General features: G+C 55.2%; 1 protein-coding gene across 3 annotated transcripts in view; it reads left to right on the plus strand.

Moving 5' to 3' along the window:
• ABR (ABR activator of RhoGEF and GTPase) overlaps window positions 1–27,542 on the plus strand; it is a 191,771-nt gene that overhangs the window by 145,185 nt on the left and 19,044 nt on the right. For all 3 annotated transcript variants that reach the window (XM_055402852.2, XM_055402859.2, XM_088828750.1), the window contains 6 exons: window positions 1,405–1,527; window positions 1,903–1,978; window positions 2,457–2,561; window positions 3,297–3,371; window positions 5,813–5,910; window positions 6,379–6,510. In XM_055402852.2, the coding sequence (XP_055258827.2) occupies window positions 1,405–1,527; window positions 1,903–1,978; window positions 2,457–2,561; window positions 3,297–3,371; window positions 5,813–5,910; window positions 6,379–6,510 (609 nt within the window). The remainder of the gene's footprint in view (window positions 1–1,404; window positions 1,528–1,902; window positions 1,979–2,456; window positions 2,562–3,296; window positions 3,372–5,812; window positions 5,911–6,378; window positions 6,511–27,542) is intronic.

Raw genomic sequence — 27,542 nt, forward strand, 5'->3', positions numbered from 1 at the left:
ATTTTTTAATGAGATTAGACTACATGTGCCGTTTTGCAGTTTCATCTGTCTGATCCTTTTTCACAACTGCATCCTGTTGTTACTCGACGGCACAACCGCGTATTGGGGTCTTTAGATGGCTTCTCATTGTTTCCTCTGCACTTCTATTTTTTTCCGGTAGATCCCCTACAAGCGGGATGTCTGGGGCAGAGGGCTTGCGCATTTCATCGCCAGGCTTACGTCTGAAAAGTTTGCATCCGATCATGTTCCCTCCAGCAGTGTGTCATCATCTCTGTTCCCCCACAGTGTCACAGCACCGGCTGTGAGCAATTGTCACAATTCTGCCAGTCTAGTGGGTAAAAAAAACAAAAAGCAGAGATGAATTCTAGCTGTAGAGCTTGAGGATGGCATTGGAACTGAGATGTGAAGCATAATAGTGGTTCATGAAAGGGAAGGGATCCTTTATACGATACAAACTGGAAAAGCTGGAGACAGCTGAGACGGGCGCAGCTTGGGAGAGAACAGGAAATAATAGTGTGAGCCTGGGGTGGAAGATGCAGGGGACGTGTGCTGGGCATGAAAGCCGGAACCCAGCCCTGGGCAGGCCCCATGGGGCCAGAGGTAGTGGGGCTTTACGCTGAAAGGTGTCTGCTGCTTTTAAGCAGGGTGTCTCGGTGGTACCTGGAATTTAATTTATACAGATGACTGAGTGTTAGCCCAGAGATGATGATGCCCCTGGAAGATTTTTATTCCTTAGATTTATCTTATTACTTATAGTTTACAGGAGTAGGGGGCATGCCACGCCACGTAGGGCTATGTGGGAAAGCACGGGGTTCGGTCAAGAGACAGAAGGAGGGACTTCCCTGGGGGTCCAGTGGTTAAAACTCCATGCTTCCAATGTAGGGGTGCAGGTTCCATCCCTGGTCTGGGAACTAAGATCCCACATGCCATGCTACGTGGGCAAAAAAAAAACAAAAAGAGGCAGAAGGAGCATGGCAAGTGCATGGCCCAGAGCCTAGATTGTGTTTTCCACAAGAAACAGTTTAGGATTGGCAAATCTGAATAAGTCAGCAGGCTCTGGGCTAGAGTGGTGGTATCTAGTTGCCCTGGGTTACTTAGGGCAGAAGAAATCCTGGCTTGTGTGTGAAAGTTAAAGGAGGGGGTAAGAGGTGTGGGCTCCAGATTGACTGGTTTGCACATGAAATATACACTCACAGGGAACTCATTTACTAGCCTAGGAATTAGCATGTCCCGCGAGGAGCATTTTTTTCGGTGACTGGCTGGCCCTCCCAAGACATCAAATTGTCATAAAATATAGAAAAAAAAAAATGATGACTATACAGAAGAATGCTGTATGTAGAACTACAGGGTGACAAGTGGAGTCCGAGTACAAGGAGAACCGCCTGTGCCCTCTGTCCCCTGCAGAAAGCCAACAAAGGACAGAGCCGGGCCATCGAACGCCTGAAGAAGAAGATGTTTGAGAATGAGTTCTTGCTGCTGCTCAATTCCCCCACAATCCCGTTTCGGATCCACAATCGGAATGGAAAGGTCAGGAAGGACGGGGATAGGACAGACAGCCCCCTTCCTCTAGGGCTGCCCACTCGTTATGGCTCCTTGCCCTGAACCGGACCTGTGGAAATCAGGGCTTCAGGTCCTCCCACCCCCCATTCCCAACAAGGCTGCCATGGCTCCTGCCCTGGGCTGCCTCTCCCGACTCGTGTAGAGCCAGTGCCCTCTGCTGGCCATCACTGGCACTGCCACTCCCATCACCAGGCTTCCTAGGAGGAAGGCTTTCCTCCCAGCTGCCTTCTCCAAGCCTAGGGGTGCCTGGGTACAAAGGAGCTTTATTGGGGCCCCCAGAATCCAAGAATGTCCTGGGCCTGACTGTGGTCACTCTAGTGAATTCTCATCTCCTCTCTTCAGAGCTACCTGTTCCTACTGTCCTCAGACTATGAGAGGTCAGAGTGGAGAGAAGCAATTCAGAAACTGCAGAAGAAAGGTAATGCCCCACCTCTGCTCTATGCTGCCCTGCTGGTGTCCATGGCAGGAGAGGGCCTTTTGCATTTCCAAGCACTTCGATGTCCACTGGCTCCTCGTTAGCCCTCCTAGTTACTCTGTAAAATGCCAGGGCAGGTGGTTCTTAACTGCTGTTACTGATCAGTTGAGACCCAAAGAATTTAGGTGATTTGCTTAAGAATGTATAGTGAATTGTCAGTAGGACTGGACCCAGAGCCCAGAGTTGCCCATCTGTCTCTTGCTGTCATGTACATAACTCATGAACCTCTCCAATTAGACCCTGCTCTTCTTATCCCTCCAGCAGCACCCCGACTCTCCCCAGCTGAGTGTCTACTGCCCCTTCCAATGACCAACTCTGCCCTTAGAGCTAATCTTTTTTTCCTGCAGTAGCCCTCAAAGAAGAGCAGTGGGTCCTCGTGGACCTGTGACGACATTCCGCTCTCTCTCGTCTCCTCCTACAGACCTTCAGGCCTTTGTCCTGAGCTCGGTGGAACTCCAGGTGCTCACAGGATCCTGTTTCAAACTTAGGACTGTACACAACATTCCTGTCACCAGCAATAAAGACGGTAAGATCTGGAATCCGAGGTTGCTCAATCAGCGGGTCCAAGCCCCCGGGGTATTGCCAGGGCCTTCCACAAACACCTAGCCAGTCACTTGGCTACCAGTAGCTGACCTCTGCTCCACTGGACTGGGAAGACTCAGTTGCCAGATAAACAGAGTTTGAACGGATGTGTTTCTCTGCTGAGTCCCTGGATGGCGCCCAATTCCTCCCTGGCGACCTCTGGCTAAAGAGAAGAATCTGGTGTCCTGGTGCACTGGGTCTGTGAAGTTAATATGTTCATGGAAGCAGAAGGCTTAAGCCTGGGGCAGGGTGGTGGTGGAGGGCACGGTTAGCTGGATTAGAGTAGTGTGTGAGAAATGAGGCTGGACCTGTTCTTTTTCACAGAGTGACTTATGTTGGTTAATTTCCACTTTGGAAGGCTAGACTGAGGAGGGCAGCAGTGGGATAGGCAGGATTCATAGGAGGAGGGAAAGTGCCCCCAGGGATCGGGACTTGGTCCCGGCCCAGGAGGAAAGTGTGGACTGGCCGCCCAGGCTGAGCGGAGGGAATGCATCAGCTTGCTTGCACTCCAGGCAGCAATGGACTGTGGACGCTTCTTCCTCTGGCCACCAGGTGGTGCTGTTTCACCACGGCGCAGACTTGCTCCCATCCTTTGTATAACCAACCAGCCAGGGGTGAGACCCGGGAGGAAGCAGGCCTCTCATCACCCTCTTCCCTGGGGTGCTTTTCTCTCTTACAGACGACGAGTCTCCAGGGCTCTATGGGTTCCTCCATGTCATCGTCCATTCTGCCAAGGGGTTTAAGCAGTCAGCCAGTAAGTACCCGTGACCGCCTGCCCCAGGAAGAGGCTTCGTTGTTCATCCTTTCACAGAAAGCCCCTGTGGACCCGTTGCATGGGGCCTCCCACCTGCTCTGCCTTGGTCTGCCCAGGCTGGGGCCCTGCCAGCTGCTTTGAGGTGTGGGGCATTCCCCCAAAGGCCAGGAGCTAGCTCCTCTTGGCAGGGGTTCATCCCTGCTCTCTTGTCTCCAAGGTCTGCTCTGCCCTAAGCCTTTCCCTACCCCCAGGTATCAGAAACATGGGGCTCCAGTCTCACATCTGCAGATCACAAGCTGTGTGACCTTGGGCAGATCTCTTAACCTTTCTGAGCCTTCTCTTTTTTCTCCAAAAAAGGCAATCGTGCTTGTTAATACTTACCTAAGAGCCGGCTTAAATATGACGTTTATGTGTAGGGCCAGCGCCCTGCTACCACACATTCTTTTTCCTTCTTTATCACCATCTGCTGCGTCCCTGTAGTTCTTAGTATTTTGCGAGATCCAGTTACATTTTTATCTAACTTTTCTCCCTGTAGGAATTTGTGAGTTAGAGAGCTAATAGTTTCTTCCCATTTGCCAGATGAGAAAACTGAGTCACAGAGAAAGAAAAGGACTTAATATATAGGATCAGAAACCTGCCTCCTCTCACTCCCTTCTTTTCCCCTCTGGTAAGATTTGCCCTCTGCATCTCCTCCTACAGCGCACTTCGCAGAGGTGCAGACAGTCATTCAGACTTGCAGACAGTCATTCAGTTAACATTCTCTGTGACACCTGGATTCCCGCAGCAAATCTGCCTCCCTTCTCTGTTCCCATCACCCTGGGGCAGCACCTGTCATACTTTTTTGTCACTTAAAATGTGCTTCATGCACTGTGAGTTCTGAGAGGACAGGAGCCACGTCTCCTTCATCGCTGAATGAACAGGAGTTCAAAATGCTGAACGAAGTAGTTTATTTCCAGACACCTATTGTGCGCCCAGGTCCCTTACTAGGTGCTAGAGAAAATGCAAACGTGGCCAGTGCACTGACAGTGGTTGGCACATTCAGAGCTTTTTCGGGTGCATTATCTGCTCTGAGCCTCCTGGCACCCTTTCTAGGTAGCTGATGCCATTCCCACTTGTCCCACAAAGAAGCTGAGGCCAGAAAGCTCCAGGAACTTTCCCAGGGCGGCCCAGCAGGGCACACAGGTGATGGAGTTGAATCCATGCCTTCTGACACCAAGGCCCATGGTTTGCCCTCTAGAGTAGCATTTCTCTCAGTGTGGCCAGGACCCCCTCACGCATCATTCGGGCTGTGCTGGTGGAACAGCACCAGCTTCCTGGATGCCCCCAGACCCACAGAATCTGCTGATGGGGGCATTGCCTGGGAATATTCCTGGTCAGTCAGCCCCATGGGGCTGCTCCACACACCAAGTCTGCAGCCCACTGAGCTGGCCGGGGGCCCTCATATCTCCATGGTGACCAGATGTCTCCTCCTTCCTGTCTCTCTGCCTCCTGTCGGCTGGGATGGGCCTCAGGAGCAGGCCCATTCGGGTGGGGCGTCCCACTCCTCCAGAGCAGAGATCCAACCTCTCAGACTGGGTTGGGGCGCTCAGACATGGGGTGAGTTATGGCTCCAGAGTCTCCCCTTACCTCCAGCCAGTCCTCACCTCCTCCCTCTGCCAGCCTCCTGACCCGCTCGGACACTCCTGACTCAGGCTTTGGGAATCTTCAGTCATGGCTGCTTGTCCTAGTAAACTGATCATGTCCGCACAGTCCAGCCTGGCCAGCAGGCACCATCGTCTTACCCAATCTCCAGAGGAGAGCAGTCAGGCACAGAGAGGGGATGGTTTGCGCAGAGCTTGGATTTGACCCAGACAGGCCGACTCTAAAGCCCTCCCTTTTATCCCAGAACTAGTCCCTGATGGGGGATTCCCTCACAGGGGAACCAGTGAAGGGACACTTCACCCCCATTCATCTCTCAGCTGCCCAGACGTGCTCTCTGCTCTGATGGGGGCCCATTAGGCCTTCTGCTTAATTCACCTATTCACCTGCGCCCTGCTCAGATACCTGCTTACCTCCAGTCTCCATCACACACAGTGAGGGGCAGCTCTCCCCAGTCTTAGCTCTGCAGGAGAGTCCTGATGGAGAACAGCCCAGCTGGGCAGCTCCTGGGGCCTGGGAGGGGCATGTATATCCACTCTCTGACCTCTGCCCCCTGTCCCTGATTCACACTGTAGAGGATTGGCTGTGGTTCCCCAAAGTCACCCCCTAGCACACACCATTACCCTGGGAAACAACCTAGGCAGCACCCATGGAGGGGCAGGCTGCAGGGCCTGAGGCTGGGCGGGCGCGTGTGGATTTGCAGAGTGCCCATGGGGACCCTGGGAAGACTGATGCGTGATCCCCCTTCCCTCCTGGGTTCCTGAGCCGTGGGCCTCATTCGCTGTCTCTGCCTGTCCCCACAGACCTGTACTGTACCCTGGAGGTGGATTCCTTTGGCTACTTTGTCAGCAAAGCCAAAACCAGGGTGTTCCGGGACACAACAGAGCCCAAGTGGGACGAGGTGAGTGGTCCCCGCAGGGACCCCGGGCTCATCCCCCACCGCGCCCACCCTGTTCCCGGCGCTCTCGTCCTGTCGTCTGGGGATGGCCAAGCCTGCTCCTGGGCCAGCTCCGCCTCTCTGACCCCTCTGCCTTCCCCTCCCTGCTCATCTGTCTTCTGATTGTGGGTTTGTGTCTAGACACAGGGTTATAGTTCGGGGTCTCCCATCCAAGTACTAATCAGGCCCGACCCTGCTTAGCTTCCAAGATCAGACGAGATAAGGTGTGTACAGTTCAGGTTCTATACTCCCCTTCCTCAGTGATTCCCAGGCCTCCAGAGCTCCAGAGAATGAGGAAGCTGCTCCAGACCTCATGATGTGGTCCTCACGGGCCCGCCTCACCCCCTCTCACCCTTGCAAAGGTGGGGCCCACCCCTGCTGGGAACCCAGGTCAGCTGCAGGCGTTTAGCATCCTGTCTCATCTTTCCGCAGGAGTTCGAGATTGAGCTGGAGGGCTCTCAGTCCCTAAGGATCCTGTGCTACGAGAAGTGCTATGACAAGACCAAGGTCAACAAGGACAACAACGAGATCGTGGATAAAATCATGGGCAAAGGGCAGATTCAGGTGAGAGGCAGGCGCAGCCAGGGCACCAAGGCAAGGGTGCCTGGGAGGCAGTGCCAGTTGGGAAGGCGTCCTTCTCTTCTATCCTCTCAATCGAGGCGATTGGCCTTTGTGACTTGGATTCACGGCTATCTTGAGCAAAGGTCCCTGAGGTCGCCATTCTCCCCCTGCTGGAGATGGGGTCATATTCTAGCACCAGAAGCCCGTGTGCACTTGGTTCTGTGGGCTTCCACATCTGGTGCACTTAGGTCATCCACACTCCTGCAGGGTGGCCTGGAAGGATGGCAGTACCATTGTTTACACATCCCGTCTGTAGCCTTCTGATGGCTTTTTTCCAGAAATACTGTGTTAAGAAGGATTCTGAGGTTGTATCATGAATGCTGTATTAGATTAGCACTGTCTGCCATGGAAGGAGCAAGACCGCAAGCATGTGCCGCTTTACTGGAGGGGCTGAGGATGTAGCTGGGCTGCTGGGGGCTGGCCTCTGACCCCACTGCAACGTTTGCTGGGCTTGACTCGCCTGTGCCAGGAGTTTGTTGGCTTAGGGTGGGTCTTGCGGTCCAAGCAGGGGCAGGTCCTGAGTCCAGATAAGGTATATATGCGCCGCCCCAGCTGTGTTTCTTTGCCTTATAAATGTATGTAGGGAAAAGGGCTTTGTTTGCAGCCTGTGTTTTTGGAAATTCTGCCAGTGTTAAAGATGGTTGCTGTTCACTTAACCTGTCAAGGGGACGTAGGCTTGGAGGCATGACATTTGGTGTGAAGCCATCCACATTCCAGCTGGCACCTTGTGTGGCCTTGTGCTTATCACACAAGTGGCCTGGTTTGGATGTGGATTCTTTGACCGTGCAATCAAGGGAATCAGTAACTAACACGCCCTGGGATTGAGCTGTGGGCATTGGGTGCTCTGGGCTTCTTAGCAGCTGTGCCAGGTGTCATCTGGGTGTGGGGACCTGAAGCCGAATGATGCTTTTTCCCAGGAAGCATTTGTTCTCTGATGTGCTGTTGAGGCTGCAGAGTTTGGTATCTGACTCTTGGCTGGGTGTCCGCAGTGGCAGTGTCCCCTTGGGGACTCGTGTGCTCCCCCTGCCCTGTCTCAGGCGCCTGTGTTTGAACAAGGAAGATGGCACTATTCAGTGGGGGCCCGGCCATCCGCCTCATGACACCCCATGTTCCTGAGCATATCCCTTCTCAGTGCTGGGGACCTGCACCTCACTCTTCAGCACCGTCGCCAGGGAGATGGTGCTGCCAGGCAACTAGAAGCCTTCATTATTTAGGGAACAGGAGCTGATGGGAGCGAGCTCTAGATTTAGTTCTGGGTAGCGACTTCCTGCAGAGTAAGGACTGGGAGCCCCATGTCCACGTCCCTGGGCTGCCCATCTGGCCCCAGGAGATGCCCAGCCAGAAAGCATGACGGGTGCCCACGTCCTCCAGGCCATTAGTGGCTACGGAATGGAAGGGTTAAAACAGTGTTCTGAGCAGCCAGCTCAGGGAGCACCATGGTCGCCAACCTCCAGGGCTCCGCAAACCCGGATTCCAGGGCTCGATGGCATCGTCCCCGCCTGTACTCGCAGTCCTGTTGCTTCCCTCCCTCTTACTGCTGTCAGCTGCATGGGCCCTGGGGGAAACACACCATAAATCATTACATCTTGGAGACAGAAGCAGATGGAGGCTGTGGGGGAAGGGGAAGAAGCCAGGTTATGTTTGGCAAAGCCGAGAGCGCAGTCTGGTAAGGAAAATGTTTCTGTGTTTAAGCTTCGAGGAATGTTAAACGCCTGGGAGTTGATATTAAAAGAAACACAAACCCTCCTGCTGCCAGCTGACCTGGGCCTGTGAGCGGCCAGTTCAGAGCCAGCGTCCTCTGGAGGGCTTTGAAGTCACCCAGCCCTCAGCCCCCTGAGGCCCAGCCCTTGGTCTTCAGCCATGGAGCCGTCTTGCCCGCCTTCTTCCTATGGTTGTGGTGCGGGGTGGGGGTGGTCTGTCCATACCAGGGGTGCGCCGTGCCGTGTGAAGTCCACTCACCCTTCTGAGGATGCCTGGGCTGGGTTGGAGAGGCTACACCGAGCTGTTTCCACGTGGCCAGGGCCCACGGAGCCATGGAATGGTCTGTTCCCACAGCTCGCTCCCTCCTCCCTTCCCCTCTGGTGTCCAAGGAAGGGAGTTGGCACCGGCCTCTGGCACTTGGTTCCATGCCCCTTCAGCAGGCGCCGAGGATGGCACTAGGGTGGCCTCACAGTAGGGGCCAAGGCCTTGGGGACATTCAGGTGGCCTGAAGGAGGGGCAGGGGGGAGAAGGCCCGCCCCTTGCGGCCCCCAGTTCTTTCTAAGGCCCTGCTCGCTCAGCCCATCCAGGGAACAGCCGGAGACCCCAGTCATTTCCTCCCAAATGAGCGTCCCTCTCTGGTTGGCGGTGGGGGCAGGGACTCCAGAGCGGCAGGCTGGGGGTGAGGAAGGGGCGGCACGTAGTGACGGACAAATGGCAGCGCCAATCACCGGCGTGTGTGTCCAGCATCTGCACTCTTGGAGGCTTGTTCCCAAATGTTCTCATGTGGTCCTTGCAATGGCTCTTCCAGGAAAAGGACAGTCGCATCCGCCCCATTTATAGACAAGGACAGTGTGGCCCTGGCGTCTCCACTGACAGTGCAGAAAAGGCCCTGCTCTCTCCTCTACGCTGTGTCCCCGTGGGCCAGGCCTTCACCAGGGAGTCCCCCAGCCGGGGTGAAGGGCACTGCGTGGCTCGTGGCCTGGAGAAGGAGCCGGGGGGGCCTTCCTCTCCCCACATCCTGCTCTGTGCTCAGTCACTCAGTCATGCCCGACTCTTTGCGACTCCCCCTTGGACTGTAGCCTGCCAGGCTCCTCTGTCCATGGGATTATCCATGGAGTGGGTTGCCATTTCCTTCTCCAGGGAATCATCCCAACCCAAGGATTGAACTCATGTCTCTTGTGTCTCCTGCATTGGCAAGCGGGTTCTTTACCACTGCGCCACCTGGGAAGCCCACTCTAATGCATACGGTGAACAAAGGGCTTCCTTTGTCTGGAGTCCTCTTACCTCCCAGCAAGGGACATTTATTCCTGCCTGGTGTACCTGGAAGGAAGCAGAATGAGTGTTCATGGGAAAGAGCCAGGGGAGGGGGACTTCCTCTGCTTCTGCTGTGTGTCGGGTACTGACTGGCTGCTCTGAGGTGTAGGGGCCTAGCCTCAAGGAATCTACTGCCAGGTTGGAAAGACAAACGTGTCACTATATGGCACAAAGCAAGACGCCAGTGACGATGATGGGGAGGGTGATGGTGTTGATGATGGGGGGGGGTCTTGGGAATAAGAGCCCTCCCATCAGAGAGCTCTCACCATCAGAGAGCTTTCTCTGACCCCCACACTGGGCTAATACAGCGGTTACCACAGGGGACCTCCATCGTCTCCTACAGGGTAGGAAAGTAGTCACCGTTTAATTTTCTTTGTTTTCCTTTTTGGCTGCACCGGGTCTTTGTTGCAGACTGCCGGCTTGTCTACTTGCAGCCTGTGGGATCTAAGTTCCCCAACCAGGGCTTGAACCTGTGTCCCCTGCATTGGGAGCTCAGAGTCTTATCCATTGGACCACCAGGGAAATCCCTTTCACAATTTTAAAGTTGAGAAAGCTGAGGCACAAAAGGGTTAAGGAACCTGCCGAAGGCCAGGCAGCTAAGTAGGAGAGTGGGAACTCTCCAGGGCCCCTGCCTGGCCCTCTCCAGGGCTCTCCGTTCCCCCACTGTTCCCTGCGTAATAAGACACAAACTTATGCCCCAGGAATTCAAATAAGGAGAGATCCTGGTGGTCAGGAGTTAGGGAGGCTTCCAGGAGGAGGTGGAGTGAGAGAGGTTTGAGAGCTGGGTTTTCTTCACTCCCAAAGCCGTGTTTATATTAAAAGGGAAATTGCAGTAATAATAATGAGGTTTGAAACACAATCACAAACCGTCCTGACTCCCACTCCTCTGAACCAGCCGTTTTATTTTGTGCTTTTTCCCTTCCTTGGGATATAGATTTTTATGTGGTTTTAATGATAAGTGCATATTTTGTCTTGTTTTTTCTATTTTCACGTAAACCTCCTTTTTTCTAGGGCTGAAGGTAGTCTTTATAATTGCTTTGTTTTTGGGTTACACTGTCAAAAGTACTTTATAAAAATCATTTTACATAATGGCTAGCCCATTAATTGCCATTTTAAGGCTCTGTTATTCTAGCAAGGTGGGCAGGCTGTGGATCAGCAGAAATGAGTGAGGATTCTGGGGGAAGGGCCCACGTGGCCCAGAGCAGGGAGGCAGGAATGCACAGGGAGTGTCCCAGAAAATTAAGGCGCCCGCCTGCCCTGCGCGGAAGTTATGGTGAGTGGTGCCAGTAAGAGGGAGGTTGAAGGAATGAACAAAAGAGGAGGGATTCATAGCATTTATGGCAGAAGAAATCCTGGAGGGTGTTTTTTCAGTTCTGTTTTGTGGGCAGCAGGAAACTGAGACCCGAGAGGGTGAGTGACACAGCCACAGGCACACAGCTCGGTAGTGGTTGAGCAGGGGCCCCAGATTTGGGATCCTGGTCCCAGTTCGGTCTTGCTTGGTCAGCTGCTGGCCAAATGAGGGAAATGAAAATGCTCCTGGATGGGGCAGTGGCAGACTGGGATGTCACCCCATGACTCTCAGGGGTCTGCCCTTTGTCGCTGCAACTTTGGTAGACGATCCCCCCAGCCTGGAGCATTTCTGAGCCCTCTCTTCCTTCCCTAGACCTTGTTGCTGCCCCGCCCCCACCCAGCCCACGAACCCCTCAGCCAGGAGGTCCCCCTTCCTCCGCCTTGGCTCCCCAGCCCCAGGAGACTCCTGCGTGTTTATCCCCATCTATTTCCAGCCCTGCCGCTCCGGGCTCCAGATGTGCTGTCTCAACTGGGACCTGCTCGCTGGCCCGTGAGCTCATTCCCAGGACCCAGCCCTTGTTGACCGGCCGGGTCAGAGGGGAGAGTTCTCCCGAAGGATCTCACAGCTCAGTTCCTGCCACTGACTTCAGACCAGAGAGGGGTCCGAGACCGAGGAGCCCCTTCATGCCTCTGCTCCCCCATTCCCAGTTCAGCCAGAAGCCTGGGGATGGGCCCCCAACCTTCAGTTCTACTCTCCCTGGTGAGAGGCAGCTACACTCCTGTGAGCTGGCTAGGGGCCGCCCTCCCTGGACATAGAGGAACTCAAGACCCCAGGGTGAGCCAGGGGCAGGGCTCCAGGCCCAGAAGGAAGCCCCAGCTGTCCTGATGCCTGGAGGGATAACTCCCCGCCTCCCCCTCACTGCCCCCCACTGCCCCCCCAGCCCTGATTGCAACATTCAGGCCTGATGAGAGCCTCCGTCCTCTTGTCTTCCTCCCATCTGGAGCTTGAAGCCTGTGTCTGAAGCGGGAGAGGAGAGTAATTTGACCTGGCTACTTGGAATCTTGTGAGGGCTTAGAGTTATTAGAAGTGACACTCAGGGAGGAGGTCATGAAGGCAAGTCCCCGGCCTTCAGAACTAAGAGTATTCTCAGAGCCCAGATTGGCTCATCTGACAATATCTAGACCCACTTACATTTTGGCTCAACAGTAATAAAATATATATATATACTGTGAAATTTTCCATTTTAATAATTCTTACATTTTTAATAATTTCAACATTCACATTGTTGAGTAGCCGTCATCACCATCGTTTCTAGAACTTTTTCATCTTCCCAAATGGAAGCTCCATACCCATTACACAGAAACTTTCCATTCCTCCTCCCCCAGCCCCTGGCAACCAGTGTTCTGTCTTCTCAGAATTTGACTATTCCAGGTATCTCATGTAAATAGAATCCTGCAGCGCTTATCCTTGTGTGACTGGCTTACTTCATGCAGCCCAGTGTCTTTAGGGTTGGTCTACTTAGTATGATAGAACAACAGACTTTCCTTCCTTTTGAAGGCTGAATAACATTATATGTGTAAACTGCATTTTGTTTATCCGTTCATCCATTGATGGACGTTTGGGTTGTTTCCACCTTCAGTTCAGTTCAGTTGCTCAGTCGTGTCCGACTCTCCGCGACCCCATGAGTCACAGCACGCCACGCCTCCCTGTCCATCACCAACTCCCGGAGTTCACTCAAACTCATGTCCACAGAGTCGGTGATGCCATCCAGCCATCTCATTCTCGGTCGTCCCCTTCTCCTCCCGCCCCCAACCTTTCCCAGCATCAGAGTCTTTTCCAGTGAGTCAACTCATCGCCTGAGGTGGCCAAAGTATTGGAGTTTCAGCTTTAGCATCAGTCCTTCCAATGAACACCCAGGATTGATCTCCTTTAGAATGGACTGGTTGGATCTTCTTGCAGTCCAAGGGACTCTCAAGAGTCTTCTCCAACACCACAGTTCAAAAGCATCAATTCTTTGGCGATCAGCTTTCTTCACAGTCCAACTCTCACAGCCATACATGACCACGGGAAAAACCATAGCCTTGACTAGACGGACTTTGGTTGGCAAAGTAATGTCTCTGCTTTTTAATATACTATCAAGGTTGGTCATAACTTTCCTTCCAAGGAGAAGGCGTCTTTTAATTTCATGGCTGCAATCAGCATCCGCAGTGATTTTGGAGCCCAAAAAAATAAAGTCTGACACTGTTTCCACTGTTTTTCCATCTATTTCCCATGAAGTGATGGGAGCAAATGCCATGATCTTTGTTTTCTGAATGTTGAGCTTCAAGCCACCCTTTTCACTCTCCTCTTTCACTTTCATCAAGAGGCTTTTGAGTTCCTCTTCACTTTCTGCCATAAGGGTGGTGTCATCTGCATATCTGAGGTTATTGATATTTCTCCCAGCAATCTTGATTCCAGCTTGTGCTTCTTCCAGCCCAGCGTTCCTCATGATATACTTTGCATATAAGTTAAATAAGCAGGGTGACAATATACAACCTTGACGTACTCCTTTTCCTATTTGGAACCAGTCTGTTGTTCCATGTACAGTTCTGACTGTTGCTTCCTGACCTGCAAACAAGTTTCTCAACAGGCAGGTCAGGTGGTCTGGTATTCCCGTCTCTTTCAGAATTTTCCACAGTTTACTGTGATCCACACAGTCAAAGGCTTTGGCATAGTCAATGAAGCAGAAATAGATATTGTTCTGGAACTCTCTTGCTTTCTCCATGATCCAGCGGATGTTGGCAATTTGATCTCTGGTGCCTCTGCCTTTTCTAAAACCTGCTTGAACATCTGGGAGTTCATGGTTCACATATTGCTGAAGCCTGGCTTGGAGGATTTTGAGCATGAGTTTACTAGCGTGTGAGACGAGTGCAATTTACTTTTTAAAAAATTAATTAATTAATTTGGCTGTATTGGGTCTCAGTTGCGGCAGGTAAGGTCTTCACTGTGTTACGTGGGCTCTTTCGTTGCAACTCTCAGGCTCCATAAGCCCCGTGGCATGTGGTATCTTAATTCTCCAACCAGGGATCAAACCTGCGTCCCCTGCATTGCAGGGCAGATTCTTAACCACTGGACCACCAGGGAAGTCCCCGACTCTTACATTTAAGTAAGGAAAGAGCATAGTTTCTCAGCTCCTCCCTCCAGGCCCAGGGTTACCATGCCCCTCCCCACCCATAGTTGCTTGTCTCTCTCCGGATGTGGTAGGAGAGCAGGCCTCCACACCCCCAGGACATAACTGGTCACCATTAGCTTCTTTTAAAACAAAAAAAAATCATCATTTGTTAAGTTGAAGTATAGTATAGTTGATTTACAATGTTGTGTTAATTTCTGCTGTATGGCATAGTTCCATGATGGTTTATCATAGGATATTGAATATAGTTCTCTGTGCTATACAGTAGGGCTGTCTTATTTATCCATTCTATATATAAAAGCTTATATTACTCACCATTAGCCTCTTCTAGTTAAAGAAAAGAGCTACCCCACCGGCTTTCTCTGCCCCCGACCCCACCCTGGTTAGGCCCTGTCTCCTCGGGTCTCCTTTCCTTACTTGGTTGCCCTCCCTTTGGTCAGCGGTTTAGAAAGATTGAGTGTGGAGTGTGGTTTACCCTGACAGTGTAGGAAGAACCCTGGAGTGAGAGTCGGAAAAAGCATCCAGGTCCCTTGACCTCTGGGGGGTTTCTTCATCTGTTAAATGGGGACAGTTACCCCCACTCTGCCTCTATCACAGGCTTGACATGAGGCTCAAAGGATGGAATGTCCCTGAAAGAGCTGGTCAACGCACATCCACGCTTTCACTAGTTCATCCCCGCATTTCTGTTTGTTGAGCTCCCTGTAAGTGACAGGCACTGTGCAATGGATACAAAGAATGAACAGGACCTCCCCATGTAGTGAAGAAAGCAGAAGAGACCTGCGATCATTCAGTCAGTGTTGAAGGGGCTTTGAGGCCAAATGGATCTGGGCTTCAGTCTAGCTTTCTCCATTCATTAGTTGGGAGAACAGGTTACTTGACCTCGTTGAGCCTCAGTTTTCTCACCTGTAAAATGGGCTGTTAAGAGAACTGAATGGGAAAGTGCGTGAGGCCCTTGGTGCAGGGCCTGGCACAGAGTCTGTCTAGTGACGTCAGCCTTTGCCTGAGCCAAGCAGGACCAGGTCCACTGTCCTCCACCTTTCTGTGGGGATTCTGCGTGTAGCTTGTCAAAGCATTCCTGCCTCCAAAGGCTGTCACCTGCAAGTGGCCCCTGTGTTTGGGCCTTAGGCTGGCCGAGGCCATGTCTGTTTTCTTAGGCTGGCGGATCCAGACGGGCTTTGAGGAACCAACCTCCGAGGGGGCGGGAAGTCAAGGCGGGGGTCCTCACCGCCTGCCAGCCTGAAGTTTTCCTCCTGTGCCCCCACCACAGGCTAATTAGTTCCAGGCTTGTCCCCTTGGAGCCATGCTCACCTCGGTGAGCTTGGCTTGGTCAGGCCCAGAGCGAGTGATGAGCTGAGAATAAGGGGTCATTGTTGGAGGGGGCTGCTTCTGGTTTCAATTACTCTGCAGGGTATGTGGGAATTGGGAGTGAGCATGGGTCAGGAGCCTGCTGGGGCAGCAGTCCAGGGCTGCTTCAGCCTGGTTCCCTCCCTCTGGCCCCCCAGGGGTCTGTTGTCCCCATTTGACTCTGCCCGAGGGTCGAGCGTGCCAGCTCTGTTGCCCGGGGAGCTGGGCTCTGGGGTGCTTGCTGGGTTGACCTGGAGCCCCTTCTGCTCTGGTTCCTCAGAGCTGGTATCACAAGATGCCTGGGTCCCTCCCTGGATGGAATGACCAGAGGGGCGTTACCATCGTCCTTCCAGCCACACCGACTACGCTGGCCCTGTACCCTGAGAGTGGCTGGTCTTGACTAGGATGGGGGGCAGCTGTGAGAAAACCTTACCTGCAGGGGCAGTCAGAGCATTCACCCCAGCCCTGAATGCCCAGCCTGGCACCTCACAGCCCTAGGCAGCTCCCTGTCCTGGGACACCACAGTGGTCGTGCCGGGTGTGGCTTTCCAGGCTCTCCACTGGAAGGTGGACCCCTCACTGCCCCCAGCCGGGGCTGGGTATGCGCATCCTGGGAACCGTCTGCATCTGGAGTCCGTGTTTTAGATCCCTGCTGCCAGCTGCTCTCAGCAGGTCCCCGGGGGCCCCCTCCCTTGGCTGCCATCATCACCCTGTGCCAGCCCGGAGGCACTTGGGGAGGGATGGGGGCACCAGGACTGTTCCTCTCCCTGCTTCCAGCACCCTCCCCTCTGCCTCCCAGGGCCCAGGTGATTAGAGCTGTTTCGGGTCCATTTTCTCTTCAGTGCCTCACCTGCCATCTTCACGGCAGGTCTGGACGGCTCGGTTGTACTTGGAGTGGGCTTGTCCACTTGGAGCCGTGCTCACCTCGGTGAGCTTGGCTTGGTTAGGCCCAGAGCGAGTGATGAGCTGGGAATAAGGGGTCATTGTTGGGACGGGGAAAGCCAGGGCCAGGATCCCGTGAGAGGGCCCGTCCTGCTGTCTACAGGCCTTCCAAAACTTGTAGACAACCTCTCTTCCGGCCCCTGCTCAGCCGCCTTTGTCTCCTGGGTGTTCCTGATCTGGGGAGCCTGGGCTCTGCCAAGTGGGTTCTAGAGACAGGAAGCCTTGGGCAGGAAGCAGATGGAGGCTCGGGTCTCCTCTCTCCCTCCTACCCCACATGGGAATGCCCCCTTGGCAGGCGGACGTGGTGCCCACTTGCCCGCCTGCCTGGCTAGGGTGAGAGGCAGCAGAGAAACTGATCCAGAGAGGACTTGGGAGCTGATTCCGGCAGCCCTGAGAGCAGACAGTCCCGCCTCTTAACAAACCAAGGGAGGCTGTTGTCCCCTAGACTCAGAGGTGAGAGACTCAGGGTTTATCCCCCTCCACCACCTAATAGCAAAGTGACCTCTCTGAGTTCTTCCTCTTGGACCTGTGTAAGGCCTAGGTGAGTCCTTGGCAGTGACAGCGCCTGGCTTACTGCATGCTCCCAGTAACCGCTAACCTCCCTGCAGGCGAAAGCTGCGACTCCGTCCTCCTAGGATGGTCCCGCTTTTGATTTGATTCAAAACCTTTGAGAAAAGGATTTAGTGGGGGAATTGCCAAGGACTCCCCAAATGAGGACTGAGGCTGGACATGAATGCGGATCGGGGGCGCCTTAGGTGGTCTCTGCCAGCCTCCCTCACTGCAGGTGCTGCAGAGCCCACCTCCACACCACACTCAGGCCAGCCTGGCCATGGCAGGAGCTGTGTGGGCAGTGGTAGCTCTCTGTGAGGGTCTGACCCCCAGGCAGAGCCCATTCCATGTGGGCTGACACAGGGGAAGCTGGGCATAGCCTCTCACACCCTTGGAGGCAAGAGCTGAGCTGCGCTGGCTTCTGGGCGAAGGTGACCCAGAAAACACCAGCTAGACTGACTCCATGAGATAAGTGTTAACCCTATTGTAAGGCCACTGAAGGGAACCCACACCAGTAAAGCAGAGACCCAGAGCTTTCTCAAAGCAGAGAGAAAAGTAGACCTAAGACATGAGTTTCAGATCTAGCACTCTGACCCAGAAGTTTCCTTACAAAGCCCCTAATCTCCCGGCTTCCAGATCTACCCACCCTGGAGGGGAGCGAGGGGCAGTGGCCGTGGTAGAGGAATAGCAGTTCTCATGGGAACAGTCCATCCACTTAAAGAAGGACCAGAGGCTTCAAGGTCTGCAGGCTTGGGGGCTACTGGGGTGACCTGAAGTGCCCCAAGGCAGGGAGTGGTGGACAGAGGCGGTGTGAGTGGCAAGTCCTGTATTCCCACTTCAGCCAGGGGCTCCCTGCTTCTGCCCTTAATTGATGGGGGCAGGGAGACTGGCATAAAATTTCATTTGGAAAGAAAGCAGGGTGTGTCCTCTGCTTTAAAAAAAATTCACCACTGACCACTTGTCCGGTCCGGGCTCCTGTTTGACAGGTGTGAAAACTACATCCAGAGAGAGGGAGTGGCTGCCGCAGTGACTGGGCAGGATTCACACCCTGGTCCCCTGGCTCCCAGGAACTGTCTTCTGTTTGTTTGGAGCTCAGAGTTGGGTGGAAAAAAGAGTTGCTTAATATTAGGGAAAGAGAAAAAAGCATGGAAGCTCAGGGGACCCTAAGCTCCTTTCAAACCCTCCTGCCTGAGGCTGTTATGTTCTCAGTGTACAGCCTGGGAGGCCCCATGGAGTGCTCTGTCCACCCGCTGCTGTGTGGGAGCCCCCCCTGGTCAGGCACTTCCTTCCTGGGAGCAGGAGCAGGCATGTGGCCAAGGGGGTCTGGGTGTCAGTCTGGCCGTGAGCTACATCATGACTTGTGTGGTAAGGAATGGATCGGACGTGTGGTGGGCGTGCTCTGCCCACTCTGTCCTGGGTGGGTTTTGTTTGAGGTAAGCAGGATGTTCCCAAAGGCTCAAGTGGATTTTCCATCCTTTTCCGTGACCAAATGTGCCGTGAGAATCACTCGGGGTTGCCAGGGGCGTGCCATCAGGACAGTCTGGCAGTGGACAGACTCTGTGGCTCTCTTATCGTCTCCTGGAGCCCCCAGACACCCCAGAGACACACCAGCCTGGGGTGGCTGGGTAGAGTGCATGGGGAACTGCGCGTGATTTACACTGGCTTGTGATTCGGCTGGTCTTTGGGAGACAGGAAGTACACCTTGAGGTTAGGCTGCAAAGCAATTGCCTTCGAATCCTGGTGGCCCCCTGTCCCAACACCTTACACCTCAGGTCAGAAGCCGCTCCCCACCCCCACCCTGGGTGGCCATCTAAAGCCACCAGTAGCCAGTTATCTACAGAGTCGAGGTGCCAGAGCTCAGAGACCTGCAACCCCGTGCACGCTGTTAGCAGGCAGGACTCAGGCTCGGAAGTCCTGGCCTGGATGCCTGGGAGAGTCCTCAGTTGCTGACACTTATCTCCTCAGAGGGCGGGTCAGTGGTGGGGCAGCCAGGGCTTGGTTTGGAGTGTCACAGCTCCAAGTGAGCTGCGTCCTGGGTCCTCCCCACCTGGCATGTGGTGGGTGTCTATTCAGTGATGAGTGACTGGGTAAATGAGTGAAAGTGTAGCTTCTAGGCTCAGCTCTGCCGCTGGCTACTTGGAGACTTTGAGCAAAGTGTTCCCATCTCCAGTCCTCAGGCAGGCCTGGAACATAGCAGATGCTCGGAAAGGACGGAAAAATGTAAACGCGTCTCACTGTCTCCTTCTCTGGTGATCTCCGCCCTTCCAGTCCACAGTTTGGGTCAGGATGGGTACCGAACAGGGTGAGAGCACAGGAGTGCAGGGACCGCCAAGCCGCTCATCTTAAGGGGACTCTGTCTCCCTTTCTCCTAGTTCTCCTGTGGTGTGCCACCCTCCCTGCCAACTCACACGCCCTCTGCGTGGGCTCCTGGGTGCTTCCTGCCCTGCTGGTTCTCTCTCGGGCTGGACTTCCCTCCCGGTCCCCAACCCCAGCGCCAGCCCGGGCTCCTCTCGGGCTCCAGCGCCAGCACCTGGCCTCTCCAGGTGGCCCCTGGGGGCTCTCCCCTGCCCCACTCCCAGGCTGTCCTCACTGGGGTGCCTGTGGACTTGGTCTAGTTGGCCGCTCAGGAAGTCCCTTTCCTGCCCTCGAGTTGTTCGGCTGGAGGACAGGGACGGGGAACCAGGGTTCCAGCCTGTACTGAGGGGAAGGTGAATGCCATTGCAGTGGGGAAAAGGAGGTCACTCCAGAGAAGCCGCCGCAGCTCCGTGAGGTTCTGAGAAGGAACCTTCCTGCTCGTGTTCACAGGCTGGAGGATGTGCCTGGAGCCGTCCCCACCCCTGGCTGTCACCAAGGCAGCAGTGGCGGCAGCCCCTGCCTTGCCCGCCCACACAGCTCAGGCTGCTGCTCTTCCCTGTTGACCTTTTCTTCTTCAGCGATGCCTCTGCTGAGCATGATCTTGCCTCCGTCACCACTGTGCTGGGTGCCGGTCCCAGCCACCCAGGTGTCTCCCCCTCCCTCGGGGTAACCCGGGGTCCTGCCCGCACCTCCCTGGGGACGGCTGCTCTCATCGCTCCAGCGGAGAGCCCGGGGAGGGGGGTGAGGAAGGATGGGATGGTCTACTAGGAATGTTTTTAATTCCAAAGGCAGCGACATCTGTTCGTGTGGGCCTTCCCACCCAGGCTCTGTTTATCCAGACAGGGGGCCCTTGCTCGTCCTCAGAGACTGGTTCTGCCAGGTGTGGCGGGATGGACAGAGGGGGAGGGGGTGCCGTCACTTCCTGGGTGGCCGAGACACCCGGAGCCCAGCCCACCCAGCAAAGCTGAGGAAGGGTCTGTGGTGGTCTGGAGGGACCAGAACTCAATCGCTTTTGAGGAACTTCTCAGGAACATTTGTCTTGCACAGCCCCCACCCCACCCCCACCCCACAGCCTGCTCCTCGACCATTGCTTCCAGGAAGGAGTGTCAAGCTTGGGAAGGAGAAGGCAGATCTGTGCTGTCCCTGGAGGAGACCCCCCAGCCCACGGGGAGGAAGGAAAGATGAGCATCTCAAGGGAAGAGCCTCCCAACAGCTACCCATCTGCTAAGGCGCTTATGTCACCATGGAGACCAGTTGGCCATCTTTCATCCAGTCAGAGCTCACTTTACCCAGAGAAGTATTGAGCCTGGGGTTCCTAAGACAGACAAGTATAAGGCTTTGGGGACAGGATCTGCACTGTCCCCCTTCTCCCACACACCTGCCAGGCGATGCATCTTGCACAGCATCCGCCTAGCTGCACCCTGTGGCATGTGACCCAGATAGAGGGCAGAGAACCTTAGAAAGCCAGCGAGGGGCCAGTTCTGAAGTTAACAGCTGGCAGTGCCCAGCACGGACCACGTGTCTGCAGCAGGTGAGCGTGGTCAGCAATTATAATGGCACCTTACCAGCCAGTTATACAACCAGCTGAGGGGTGCAGAGCAAAGCCAGGGAGGGTGACCTTTTTCTCTTCTGGTCCAGGCCAACCCCTCCTTGTCCAGGAAGCCTTCCCTGATGCCCTCTGGCTAAATTTTTCTCTCCTTTCTCTCAACTTCCATGGCATTTGATCTGTGCTTTCCTTGTAGCCCAAGACGGGGTTTCTTGAGGGCAGAAAGACAGTGCTTTGTCCATCTGGGTATGACACGTGGTAGGTGCACAGCTGATAAATGCTAAATGTATGAATGCCTCTCTGTCTCCCATTTGGAGGTGTTTAAGCCTTCATCTGTCCTCTCTTGGGCTGTCAACTTTATCAGTCATAGGCTTTTTTTTTTTTTTTGGCTGTGCTGGGTCTGTGTTGCTGCACTTGGGCTTTCTCTAGTTGTGGCGATCGGGGGCTACTCTTCGTTGCAGTGACCATGCTTCTCAAAGGCAGATCCTCTTGTTGTAGATCATGGGCTCTAGGCACTTGGGCTTCAGTAGTTGCAGCACACCGGGGCTCTGCTGCTCTGCAGAATGTGGGATCGAACCCAAGTACTCTGCATTGCCAGGGAAGTCCCAAGCACAGGCTTTTGGTTCATCTTTGTGATTTCTAGAGTCTGGCACATAGCCAGGCTCTAAGTCAATGCCTCTTGAATGAAATGACTGGGATGGAGAGGTGAAGACCCCAGGAGTGAGTGAGGCCTTGGAGGAGGTGGATTTTGTGCAGCTGGTGGGGGAAGGAGGGAAGCTGCCGGCCCCTCGTGAGGCTGCAGGAAGACTCTCTTCCGAGGTAGCACCCAGGTTCCCTGGGGGAGCAGGTCAGGAGTAGGTCAGGCCCAAGGGGACATAGGCACATCCCTGCCTCAGTGGCCTCTTCCTCTCCCCCTCAGGGGTTACAGGGAAAACTGTGACCCCATTGAGCTGCACCAGCTTGAACAACTTGGGCTCAAGTAGGGGAAGAGGATCTGTGCAGCCTTGGCAGCTCAGCCCTGTCTGTGCTGGGCAGAAGGGGTGTGAATAGTGGAGCCCTGGTGGCTGATCCAGATACCCTGAAGGGACCACCAGAGTCCCAGGACCCTGCCTCCACCACAAGGGCACAAGGCAGCACAGGGCCAGCCCCTAGCACACTGGAACATCATCCTGATGGCGAGGGCCTAGCCAGACCTCTGTTCATGGCCCAGCCTGGTCTGGGCAAGTGGCTTAGCTTCTCTGTACCCTTAGTTTTCTCAAATGGAAAATGACGGTGCCAGGACATACTTCCTAAGGTCAGGGGAGCTGTGAAGGGTTAGCTTGTGAAGAGCATGTGGAGGGTTAGCGTGGTACCTGTCGCCTAGTAAACTCAGTGAAGGGTCACCTTGTCATGACCAGATCTTGGTTACCTCTGTGACGAAGCCCCTGCTTTTTCCAAAAGCACCACGGGCTCCGATGTTAACCCCAAGACCTGCGTGCTGGTTGAGATTCAGTGGGTGTATTCTAGATGCCAAGGGGCTGATTCTGGGCCCCCACCTACCTGCCCTGGGGGCCTGACCCAGCTCTTCCCCCACCCCCCCATCTATTTCCCTCCCTCCCCTGAATCCAGAGAACCAGCCACCCTTCAGTGGTGGTGAGCCCCAGGGTCTTTGGAGGAGACCTGTCACTTGCCAGCTGAGTTTCCAGACCTCAAGCAAGAATTTCACCTCCCTGAGCCCCAGTGCTCACAACTCTAAATGGTAACACCAACGTCACAAAAGTCATGAGGCTTCCACCTAAGCGGATATTTGAACATCCTTTACACGGGACTCGGCTTATGGTTGGCACCGCTGGTTTCCTTCCTCTGCTGAGTCAAGCTCTGGAGGGTGTGATGTCCCAACGCCTCTGGGTTGTATGGACCCTAATCGTATGGGGTTCAGGCCTTTTGCTAAATGAACACTGATCAACTTGAGGGTGGAGGAGGGCAAGTTCTTCCTTGGCTATCCCAAGGCACCCGGCACACAGTGTCTCACTGCCCCTTTGTCAGTGGACTTTCTCCACCCCTAGCAGCACAGCCCCTTTTGTGGCTTTTCTGGTGAAGGGCACCGGCCATGGTTAAAAACCACCGTGAAAGAAGCACCTCTTGCTGGACATCCGTGACCAGTGTCGTCCTTGGATTTTTTTCGTTCAGGTTCCCAGAGAACACTTATAGTAGCCAGTTCCTTCTGGGGCTGCGAAAGCCCAGGAAGCTGCCCAGCTAGGGGGTCTTCATTATTCTTTACACAGGAGGAGGTTTGTGAGTGCCAGCCCATGCGGGTCTGGCCCCATCCCTGAGCTGGCATCGCTGGAGGCGTCTGGGACCGGAGTTGGGGGAGGGAAAAAGAAAGCAGAGCTCAAGGGCAGCTGTTGATGGCTCCTGGCGCTGCAGACCCCCTCTGGCTTCCCCTAGCCTCCTTCTCAAAGAGCTCAGCCGCAGGGCGCAGGTGTTTGGTGGGGAAGGGGTTAACCCGGGCTCTAGCGAAGGGACTGGCTGCTTTCGATGCTTGTCAAACTTTATTTAGTAGGGGCTGGGGGTGAGGAGAAGGCCCGGCCTTCGAGAGTTAAAAGCGTTAAAAGTGGGAGGTTGGGTGTTTGGAGGGGCAGCCTCCCGCGCCTCCTTTGAGTCACTTCCTCCGGTGGGGGCGGGCGCTCCCCAGCGGCCTCGGGCGCTGCCTGCGCGGAGAGCTCGGCCGCTGGCAGCCCGCTCGCCTGGCCGGACCACAGTCCATCCGAGCGTCTGCGGGGAGGGAGGCCGCAGAGGGAGCGGAAAGGGGCGCCCCGCACCATGCGCTTCCCGGCGCGGCTCGAGTAACTGCGCCCGCCTGCCCGCCCTCCAGCGGCTCCGGACCCCGCCGGCCGCCCGCGCCTCCCATTCCCCAGAGCGGAGCTGGCCCCGCGGGCCGGGTCGCCCGTCGTCGGGCCCGGCTCTGCCACCACCGGCATGACCGACGTCCTGCCCCAGCCCGACTGCAGCCTGAAGGCGGTGTGCGAGCCCCTGGAGCGCTGCTGCCTGGATCCGCTGGAGGAACCGGGGAGCAAGCGGCCCCCCAACACCGGCGCGCGGCTCTGGGGCCGGGTGCGCAGCAAGCTCCTCCGCCAAAAGGTGCGCGAGGGGGCCGGAGCGGGTGGACAGAGAGGGACTGAGGTCGGTGGAGGGTGCTGGGCCCCTGGGCATCCCCTTTGGGGAGCTCATTGCGCCTCCTGCCTGCCGTGGGGTCCTAGGACACAGACTGGGGTGAGCTGTGGGTTGGCTCTAAATGGCCTCAGTATGAGTAACGCTGTTGCTACCCCCACCCCTACTTTCTCTGCATCTATCCCTGTCTTAGGGAAACGGGGGTACCCGTCTCCTGTGGGAGATGACTGCCTGGCTCCTTTCTGAGTCTCTGTGGGCTCAGAAATACGAACTGACAGAGGCGAGGGGCCCCTGAGTCTCCGTTTCCCCTACTGCGCCCAGCCCAGACCCAATCCCCTGTGTCCAGAACACGGTTGGGCGCACCTTTGCTGAGAGGCAACCTCAGAAACACCTCAGTGCCACCGGCCAGTGTGAGGTTTCTTTGTGTGGGGTTGTGGGGAGGTTGTGGTGCTGCTGGGTCTGGGGGCTCTAGGCTGCCTCTTCAGGGACCACCCAGAGGCCTGCTGGCCCAGTGCCAGCCAGGCACCAGGCAACTCAATCAGTGTGCCAGGGGTTTCCTGACCCAGCGGGCAACTCAGACCAAGCCGTGCCAGGGCAGACTGCCCGTCCTGCCTGTCGCCCCAGACCTTGGGTGGGGATGAAAATCTGAGATAGAAGCTGACTGTCCTGCAGCTGGGCAGGCTGCCGCGGGGCTGGCTTTGGGCCCTGGCATGGGGCATCTGAGCAAGAGCCAGACCAGCGCCAAGCACACAGTGAAGCGCTTGATAACTGTAGACCAAATCAGGCACCTCAGCAAGTGTCGCAGGGTGCCTGTCCTTCGAGGTAGTGATAAGGGAGGCTTGGGCTGGTCCGTGAGACTTGGTGGGGATTTGCACATCCTCCTGTGGCTCCGAGGGGGACCCTCTGTGCAGATCCTCACTGCCAAGCAGCATAGAGGCTCCTGGCACCTGTAAGAAAAAGTGATCTTGGGGTCTGTTGGCTCCTTGTCTAGTTTCATCCCCTGCCAGTGGGGTATACATGACCTCCCAGAGGTGACATCAGTCCTGGAAAGTGCTGGGCAGGGCAGCAACTTGAGCTGGCCTGCAACTGGCCCCTGTGTCACCTTCAGCCTCTCCAGGGACCAGACTTACAGAGCCCTGCTGGCCTCAGCGGCTCCCAGAGCCCCTCTGTGCTGAGACAGCTGTCTGTGCCCGGCAGCTCGGAGCCATCCCCTGCCTGGACCCCGTTCTCACCCCCTGCTGAGGCCAGCAGACACCAGCCCAAAGCTCGTTGTACATTTCCAGACCTAGAGGTTGGCAAGAAAGGGATCCTGCAGGTTCCTGGCCCAGTGCCAGCCAGAGCCTTTCTGGTTTACCTGCCCTTTTTTTTTTTTTTTTGCGGGGGGCGGGGAGTGGGGGGAGAGGGCGAGCAGGTAGGGGGCAGTTTGTCAACACAGAAACTCCAGACTTTCAGTTCTTCCCTTGTGCATTAGTGACTAACAAAACAAAGAAGTCACTTGAGGAATTCTTCAGCCAGCTTCGCCTCTGGTGGTATCTGATAGCTCCGTGGGCAAAGGGTGGTGGGCCAGCCAAATGCTGGGCTGCCAAGCTGATCTGCATCCACACAGCTGCAGGGTGGCTATGGCTCTGGGATGCTCCGTGGGGCAGGTGACTCAGTCCCCTAGCCCCTACTGTGCGACAAAGTATGTCAGTATCACAGACACAAGGGTCTGTCCCGTGGGTGACAGAGGGGCATCCATTCACCCTGCTGCGCCTGGGGTTGGTGGATGAGCAGGCAGGCTTGTGGAACCAGACCTGCTGCCCACCTCCTTTCTTTTCTCAGCTGCATTAACCTATTTTTTTTTTTTTTTTTTTTGGGTGCAATAGGCTCACTGCCAGATGAGGGGGCTGGACTCAGACAGCAGCTTAGGTGGGTGGGGGAAGGGAGCCAGGTACTGCCCAGCCTGGCAGGAGGGGGTCTCCTCATTAACTCCTCACTAGCTTTTTGCCACAAGGATGTGATGCTGTGGTTGCCAGAGACACCTGTGGCCCTCCTGCTGCCTCTTAACTAAAAGATTCAGGAAGGCTGGAGGGGAGTGCAAGTGACTCATCTGGGGACCCAGCGCTGGGGCTGAAGAATCTGTTTGCATGGAAAAAGCCCAGTGTTATCAACCTGTAGAGCCTTTGGGCCCAGGAGTGTGCAGTTGCTGGAAGAGGGAGGCAGGGACTACCGCAGACTCTCCTTTGGGTCCTGGTGGGGGCTGTGGTTGGGGTTGTGCTTGTCCTGGAGGGGAGTCCTTCACTCTCCTCTGACTTGGCAGTCGGCTTGTTGTGCAAGCGTTTAGCAGAGGAGACACGTGGCATTTGAGTTTGTGGGTTCTGCCAGTGCTCTCTGCGTTTAACTTCACATTTCTACTTTCCTTTTCGTTTTTTTTCCCCCCTTGGCTTTAAATCACGCTCAGGGAGACCAGGCTCAGTGCCTGGTCTTCCTGCCATTCTGCTTTTTTCTAGATCCTTAGATTGCACTTTGGAGGGAGAAGGGCTGAAAGAGAAATCCCATCTTGTCCCCAGAAGTGTCCACAGGTTTTAGTGGGGTCATTTGTGGGAGCCAGAGAGGCTAGTAGAGCCCCACAGAGGCAGTGGCCAGGCCAGAACTTTTTGTCTCAGGAGTGGGGGGGTGTGGGTGGGCAGGAATCTGCGCCCCTACTGTCGCCCTACAGCCCAGGTGAAGATGTCTAGACCCACACCAGGCCAGATACTGGCTGGAGGTGGAGACTTAGGCTGAACTAGGAGGGTCCGGGGGAGTGGGGGAGAATTGAGGATGGTTCCTGATGATCTTAACTCTGCTTCAAGGGTTTGAGAATTACCCACTCCAAAGAGCTTCTCTAGGGAAGGCAGAGGCCAGCAAGGTGAACTGAGATGTTTCCTGCTGAGCTCCAGGATAGGGCCACCTGCTCTAAGATGGCGTTTGCTCGCCTCTGTTGCTCAGGAGGGTCAGAGGTGCTATCCAAGAAAGGATGGTGGGGGGGCTTTTTGGTCTGCTCGTCTAGGGAACCTTAGGATTCAAGAAGGTCCCTTTCTTCATCATCTTGAATGCATCCACTGGTCAGCTACCAGCACCTCCCAGAGTCTGTCGTTTAAGCTGACAGTTTCCTTACAGGTAGCATGAGGTATGCAAGCCACGTGCATGTCCCCAAGGCTCGGTCTGCCATTTACTGGCTGTTCCAGGCATGGAGAGCACAGGGGTGTTGGGGTCGAGAGACGTCTCAGGCTCATTTACTCTTACTTCATCATCATTTCCTTCAGCGTCTGGCTGTGGGCATCATAAAAGATCCTAAAGCCTTAGGCAACAAGGTATCTCTCCTGCCCTGGCTGCCCACCTCCCTGCCCCCTTCCCCCCACCTGGTATCCACCACACACCTTATCTGCTGGACGGAAGGGACATGCATCCTGTCTTCACCATTCACACGCCTATTCACACCCCTATAGTCATCCCTCAGCTGCGTGAAAGGGGCAGTAGCACTTCTCTCGAGGGCTGGAGACCTCCCCGCAGGCAGCCCATTTTCCTCCAGTCTGGGCCTCTGTGTGGGCCCTGGATGGTGTCCACCCTGGCTGGTTTGGGGGCTTGAAAGGCAGA

Source organism: Moschus berezovskii, chromosome 20 (assembly GCF_049115385.1).
Source record: "Moschus berezovskii isolate FMDL1 chromosome 20, NW_MosBer_1.0, whole genome shotgun sequence".
In the NCBI taxonomy this organism is placed as follows: domain Eukaryota; kingdom Metazoa; phylum Chordata; class Mammalia; order Artiodactyla; family Moschidae; genus Moschus; species Moschus berezovskii.